This window comes from Mus caroli, chromosome 12 (genome assembly GCF_900094665.2).
Source record: "Mus caroli chromosome 12, CAROLI_EIJ_v1.1, whole genome shotgun sequence".
Lineage (NCBI taxonomy): Eukaryota > Metazoa > Chordata > Mammalia > Rodentia > Muridae > Mus > Mus caroli.
In genome coordinates, this window is record NC_034581.1 from 79,257,411 (window position 1) to 79,264,855 (window position 7,445).

Below are 7,445 nucleotides of genomic sequence, written 5' to 3' on the forward strand. Positions count from 1 at the left end.
ATGGGTGGATGCACCCAGCCCTGACACCTTCATGAGATCTTAGCTTTTGGTCTTAGTGGGATGCTCACTCTACTTGCCCAGATGTTGTTCTCAGGTGTCTGGTGAGAGCCGCCAGCACTGTAGGTTTCTGACCCAAGCTCTCCACCTGTCAACCCCAACAACCAGACAAAGGACACTCCCAAGAAGGAGGGTGCTGAAGAACACTTCTTGGGTCAGACTTCTGGAGTCAGGACAGGCAAGGCTGGCTCTACCTCCCTGGGCCCAGTCATGAGGAACAGACTTATGGGGGAGGGGAGGGGGGACAGGGGCTGGTGTGGGCGGCCATTCCTGGGATCCTTGGGGCCAAGATGACAAGCATCTGGTGCCGCTTAGGAGATTGTTTGACATTTGAGTGGACCCCAAAGCTTGTGCGGTTGTGGGAGTCATAAGAAGAATTCAAAATAAATTCCTAAAGCCTGCAAAGGCTGAGGCCCACTCCTGGCTCTTGGTTCCAACCTTATGGGGGCACGGGCCTCCCAGGGAGCCTTCAGAATGCCCCTCTGGCCAAGAGCTCTGCCTTGCTGGCCACCTCCAGCACCATCCCGAATTCCTAATGTTCTCCCAGTCAAGGCCCACGTCACTGGGCTCCAGGGAGAGACTTTCCCCCACCCACCCTCCCAGGGCTTTCCAGCGTATACCAGGGTAGAAGAGGAATGCAGTCCAGTTATTTGGAAGTCACTACCCATTGTTAGTGACCAGGCCTCTTAGTGGGCTGAAAAAGTCTTGGAAAGAAAACAGGCTGCACACCCTGGGAGTTTTCTGAGAAATAGCACCTGTGCAAACCTAGCACAGACCCAGGAGCCTACTTGGGTGGGAAATCATACCATACCTCCTACCCAAAGAGACCCCCATCAAGCCACCCATCTACCCAGATACCCTCGGGATGGCTTTGCAGCTAAGATGGTCAACAGCCAGGTCTTCCCTGACTGCCTATAGAGGAGTCCTAAGGGATGTCACGGTCAGAGCAGAAACTGGCCAGAATCAAAGGCTGCCAGCACATGTGGCAGGATGGGCTGGCTGGAGGGGTACTTAAAGGAGGCTCAGATACTTAATGGGCATCTCTGAGGATATTGTAAGGCCCAGCCAGGAGAGCCTCTGGGAGGTAATAGCCTGTGTCTATGCTATAAGAAGCCTGCATAATCCCAGACTTCCATATCAGACATGATCTCCTTTGTGGAAAGCTCTGCTGACGAGTGTCTGCCCCTCCCCCCCACTCATTGTCACACTCACACATCATTTAGTAGTGGTGGCTCATGCCACTGCAGTCTACCTCCATCTTGAGTATCTTGAATGTTCTTTCCTTTTTCTCGTTGCCTCTGTAGGCTAACACAGTGCCGTAAAGTGTGGTACCTATCCGATGCTCCTTCTATTCATCCAGCCCAGGGCTCCCTTGGAAGTGGGCTGAGCATTGCCAAAGGTAGGAAAGGGGGTGTTAGGTTTACACCTCAGCAGGACTGATTCACACGGCAAGGAAGTGATTTCGCATCCCATAGTTTTCCTCATCTATGTAGGCTAGTGAGCAGGTCTCCATCTGAGGCTGGGTCCTGCCACTGGACACACCCAGTTGGTTTCTCCATACTTCATGCACAGGGCACGAAGTTCAGCTTCCAAGACAATGGGTGGTGGCTGACCAGAACTGAAAAACTTTTTTTATTTCAAAATTCCTTACATTTCCTTGCTCTCCTTGTACTACTTTTAACTAGCAATAATAATGCAAAGTTTCCTTTTAATAATGGATTTATTTATGCAGGAGAATGAGTCAGGTTTTGTTCATAATGATAAAAAAATGTAAGACATCCAGAAAGAGGAGGATGGATAAATAAACTGTGGGATATTTAGACAAAGGAACAATATACACCAGTTAAAACGAATAAACTTGAGTTGTATATTATCATAGTTAAATCTCAAATTCCTAATAAGGAAGGGAAAACACTGTAACGGAATACAATATGCTACCCCTTGTCTAAGTTTAAGATATGAAAGACAACATTGTATATTTTATGGATATTTGCATCTGTTGCAATAGCATAAAATACATGTTGGAAATATTTAAATCCAAGTGATGGTTGGCTAGGGAAAAGGGGAGGCAAACTTAAAGAAGAAATCTCAACTCTAGTCTTATTGCAACTTTGATGTGATATGCCATGTTGGGCTGGTATGCATGGGAAGTCTGCCCTTTTCTGAAAGAAAATGAAGAGGACCTGGGCTTGGAGGGACTGGCAGAGGAAGAGGAAGGGGAATTGCGGTTGGGCTGTAATATATGAGAGAAGAAAAAAATGAAAGTAAACTAACTTGTGAGCCCTGCTATCTCCAATGCCTTTTGGTATTCATGCATAGTTTCATAATTTACATCAAAAGATATAACACGGAGTCCTGTTGCTGAAATGATGTATTGACAAAGAGAAGAAGCTGGCAAGGTGGCTCATCAGACAAAAGCACTGGCCAAGCCTTCCAGCCTGAGCTCAATCCCTGGAACTCACTTGGTGGAAGGAGCGAGAACAAGAAAATATGAACAAAATATTACGATAGTCAAGAAACACTAAGTACTTGTACTGGCTAGTTTTGTGTCAACTTGACACAGCTGGAGTTATCACAGAGAAAGGAGCTTCAGTTGAGGAAATGCCTCCATGAGATCCAACTGTAAGGCATTTTCTCAATTAGTGATCAAGGGGGAAAGGCCCCTTGTGGGTGGTGCCATCTCTGGGCTGGTAGTCCTGGTTCTATAAGAGAGCAGGCTGAGCAAGCCAGGGGAAGGAAGCCAGTGAGGAACATCCCTTCATGGCTTCTGCATCAGCTCCTCCTCCATGCACTGCTTGAGTTCCAGTCCTTGGTGGTGAACAGCAATTTGGAAGTGTAAGCTGAATAAACCCTTTCCTCCCCAACTTGCTTCTTGGTCATGATGTTTTGTCCAGGAACAAAAACCCTGACTAAGACAGTACTGGAATCAATAAGTCCCCTATAGATTGTAGTATACAGCTACACTGCTCACGACTGCCCCTGAGACATTTAGCACAATGTCTGACACATGTATTTTTTTCATCTCCAGTACATTAACAATTCTATAAGGAAAAGATTTTTGTGTCTGTCTCTTTTTTCTTCCTTTCTTTCTTTCTTTCTTTCTTTCTTTCTTTCTTTCTTTCTTTCTTTCTCTCTTTCTCTCTTTCTCTCTTTCTCTCTTTCTCTCTTTCTTTTGGTTTTATTGCTGTTACTGTTTTTGTTTTTCCAGACAGGGTTTCTCTGTGTAGCTCTAGGTATCCTAGAACTTGCTCTGTAGACCAGACTACTCTAAAACTCAGAGATCTGCCTGCCTCTGCCTTCAGAATGCTGAGATTAAAGGTGTGCATCACCATCACCTGGCAGTTTGTCTATTTATCTACTGCTAGGGTTTTCATAATAGTGCATATTAAAGGAGTTCCACAAAACAGAACATAGCAACACACACACACACACACACACACATCCAAAAGAAAAAACACCAAAAAAAAACAAAAAACAAAAACTCAAAACAAAAAACAAAAAAAACCCAACCAAACAACAACAACAAAAAAAACCCCAAACCTCAATTAGCAACTGTAGTTCTATATTCTACCAGCAGATGGCACTTGATTCCCTAGATCTGACCTGCACACGATGGCCAGAATCGACCTGGATTGAGGAAGTTAAGGAGTAATTTTGTCACTTGGACCCCTTCCCAAGAGATGAATGGGATGACAGAAGAACTCAACATCTATCTACCAAAGCTGCAGGAGACAAAACTGAGGCTCCAACTCCAGCACAGGAATGCATCTGTGTATCTAGCAGGTGCCCATAACTTACACACCTGGTCACTGCTGTCAGCTTTGTCCTAGTGACAGTCTGCTTTGCTTCACTTTCTGACTTCTAACAGCACCTTGCAATGCGCATGCGCGCGCGCGCACACACACACACACACACACACACACACACACACACACACAAGCACGCACAAGCCTGCAGCATAACCATCCACTCCCCATGACAGCCAGACTTCATCTCAGCCTCAGCCCCCGGCTCCCCTATACCAGGCACAAAAGCTTATGGTGAAAAGCCCTAGTTCTGAGTTAAGCCTGCATGGCAGCCTCATCTCCAGATGTGCCACTCTGGCCCTCTCCTTCCTCGTCTATGCTCTAGGGCCCCAGGTCAGTGTCTCTTCCCTGACCCTCTTCACTACATTGTACTGCTCCATTGCCCTTGACAGAATTGTCCTGTGCTTTTAGAAACACATTCACCAGCACATACTGCTCGTGCCTCCAACTTGATTTTAAGACATTGGCTTGCCCTCCAGCAGGTTTTGTATTCTGTGGGTCCCCGCGCCCTCTCCCATGCTCAGCACATGTAATCATGCAGTCTGAGCACATACATAGAAATAGAAATACGTGAGGGGGGATAAATGCTATAAGAAAGCATAAAGCTGAATGAGGGCGCAGAAGGGATGAGACATGGTGAACTCTGCTAAGATACAGAAGACTGTTGCAGGCAAGAGAAGAGTATGTGTGCAGAGCAGGAGGCAGAAGATCCTCTGTAGTGGGACTAGGCGTACACGCAACGGGACTGCTACCTGGAACTACAAGGGACAGGTAAACCAGACTCAGGCCAAGGGCTGCCAAAGCCCTCCAAGACTAACCAATTGCACCCTGCCCAGTCTGGCATTGCCAGACTCCTGTGCCTTCACTCCAGAGACACTTGGGTACTCAGGAGAGGTCCCCAACTCATTAAATCCTGGGCAAGGCGTTGTTGGGGCAAGGAGAGGACCTCCTGTGATAACAGAGTCCAGAACCCGCAGCGAGTGGTGCAAAATAATAAGTTGAAGAGTTGGGGCGAGGCGTGGCTTTTCAAAGTGTGCAAACAACGCTGACATCTAGACTTCCTGGAACACACAGACCCAGTCCCTCGCACAGGTCAGGGCAGCCTTCTCTTTCACAGAGCTCCTAAACCCATGCCTAAGCCCTCTGCGTGTCTCAGCAGACCTGAGCCTGGACCATACACTTGTCTTGGCGCGCCTGCTTCCCTGTCAGCCCCTTCCTGGGAGATGCGTCTGTCTTCGCGCCCTGGTGTCCCCACTCCCCCCGCCCAGATCCTCCACCTACTGGCGCCCGGAGCCAGTTTATCCTTCTCTGGGCCTCAAGAACCCAGAGCGCCCACCCAGCCACTGCGAGAGCTCGTTAGCTCAGCACAGAATGAGTTAGAAACGCACACGAGCTTAACGTCGGGGTTCCGGGAGAACTGGTGTAGATTTATTTTCCCCCCAAATAACTTTTTGAAAGCTGGTCCTAGCCCCGGTTTCGGAACCTCGGAGCGGTTTCTCTAGCAGTTACTGAGGACAATGGGATAGGACCGGCACTCCACTGAAGGCGTAACCGTCCGGGATACCCGCATCCCTTTGCTCCACCCTGCCCCCAGCCCCAGCCCCTCTTCAGTGCTCACCCGGTGAGCCGCCCTCGCCGTGGGGCAGCCGCGGGTCGCTGAGGGGTCTCCAGGCGCACGACAGAAGGTGCAGCCCGGGCTGCTAGCTGCTGCTGGCCCCGGGGATGGCTTCTCCGAGTCTGGACAGGTGGCTGGACTCGACGCAGCTGCTGGGTTCGGGGCGGCCTCCTGGCCTCGGCCTCTGCGAGCCTTCCAGGGTTCCCCTGGCCCCGCTGGTTCCACTCAGAGGGCGACAAGCCGGGGACCGGCGCGTCAGACTCTCGGAACAGACTGTACACCTTGGCTGCAGCCGATGCGGGGTGGCTGCCCACGGGGTGCCACAACCGGTTCGCATCCCTGCTAGCTGGTTCGTATCTCCCTATGGAATCCCGTTGGGCATGACTTGTCCCCATCAAGACAGCCAGGACAAGTGGCAGAAAGCCCCTCCAACGCACCCGTTGGATGCATCCGGAGCAGCGAGCGGTGGTCGGCGCCCTCATGGCGCCAGAGTGGCTGCAGAGCTGTGGGCACCGGAGACCTCGCGGGGAGGTGCTCTCCATCATACGCTCCACAGACCCGCCTGGCGGCTTGCCCCTTCCCGTCTAGGAGACCTCTGAAACAGCCGTTTGGGGGTACGGGGGTTCCTAGGCACGGGCTGTATGGCGTGAGCTGCCCGGGCTGCGCACCGAGCCCGAGTCCGCCGCACCTTCGCTCCCGCACTGCCGCCGTCTGAAGGGGAACCGGAGGGTTTTATTTTTGGAAACCGCCCCCTGCCTTTTCGTCTCTTTTATCCACGCCATGCCCCCCTCCTTGGAGGGACAGCTCGGCCCCCTTATTACGGGAGACAAGAATTCCAGCAACACCCTCTTTGGCACCGAGAAGCGAGCGGGCGGCGAGGGGATTAACCCGTGAGGAGCTGCGGGCGACAGGGCAGACCCGGGGACTGGAAAGACAGATGGCGTCTGCCTGGACCAGCGCACCTGAGCTGCCTTTTTCCTGTCCTGGGCAAACTCAAGTTGTCCACCTGTCCTGGATGTATTTTCTGTTCCTGAACTCACGGACTCAGATGAACAAGACTGCTTCGCGGGCCTGAAGGAAGCTGGGGAAGGTACCCAGACCAGAGTAATGGGGACCGAGCCCGAGGCATGCGCGCCTGGTCTCGTTGCTTCCACCTCTGACCGCTGGGGGCGCTAGGCGAGAATGCAGGTGTCCCTGGGGCAGCTCCCAAGAGCCGGTTGCCTATGGGGAAGGTCAACTTGGGGCGCGCGCCCCCTGGTGGAGCTGGTCTCACCCTTGGCAACCGTGTTTTGTAGTGACACACTCTGCCAACCTGCTTAGAGCCTAGATCTTAATCTGCTTCCTGTGGCGCCAAACCTTGGCCTGGGCCTATGGTGATGGTGGCTGCCCGCTGGAAGAGGTGTACTCTTTTTTACAAAGGTAGGCATGGAGTCTCTTTTATAAGGTGACTAAAGGAGAGTATTGCTAAAGATGGAAATAAAACCCAGGCCAGTGGCCTCTGGCCCACAGTTCACTCTTTGAACTCCTACCCCTCATTCCTTGGAGAATTTCCCCAAGGGCTGCATGAGCCTTTGAGCCCTGCTGGGCCGGGTTCTCACACCTTCTTGTATTGAAGGGGACAGGGATGTCCGTTGCCTCCCACCTAAATTAACCTTATTCCCTGTGTCCCATGCCCCAAAGCCTAAAAGGCTAGGCATATATGGTTTTCCTGAAAGTGTTTTCACAGCCTACTGGCTCCTAAGCAGACAGGATGAAAGAGCCTGTAAAGGCACCAATTACAACTTCCCATACCAGCCTCTCCCTTCCCAGAACCCTAAGTAATACCTAACTGGATTAGAAAGTCTCAATACTTGACACTGGCCTACGGAGTCCTCCCTGCCCAGTTGGTTTTCTGACCAATCTGAATTTACTCCTGCTCAGTATTCATTACACAGTACCCTCACAGTCTCTGCTTGGCAAACGTTTGA

The 7,445-nt window shown here is 51.0% G+C and overlaps 1 protein-coding gene across 1 annotated transcript in view; it reads right to left on the reverse strand.

The window, feature by feature from the left end:
* The window catches only part of Ltbp2 (latent transforming growth factor beta binding protein 2), a 94,558-nt gene extending 88,338 nt beyond the window's left edge, over positions 1–6,220 (reverse strand). Inside the window, exon 1 of the mRNA XM_021178731.2 lies at positions 5,482–6,220. Within this exon, the coding sequence (XP_021034390.2) occupies positions 5,482–6,023 (542 nt within the window). The 5' untranslated portion in view covers positions 6,024–6,220. The remainder of the gene's footprint in view (positions 1–5,481) is intronic.
* Between the last annotated feature and the right edge of the window lie 1,225 nt (positions 6,221–7,445).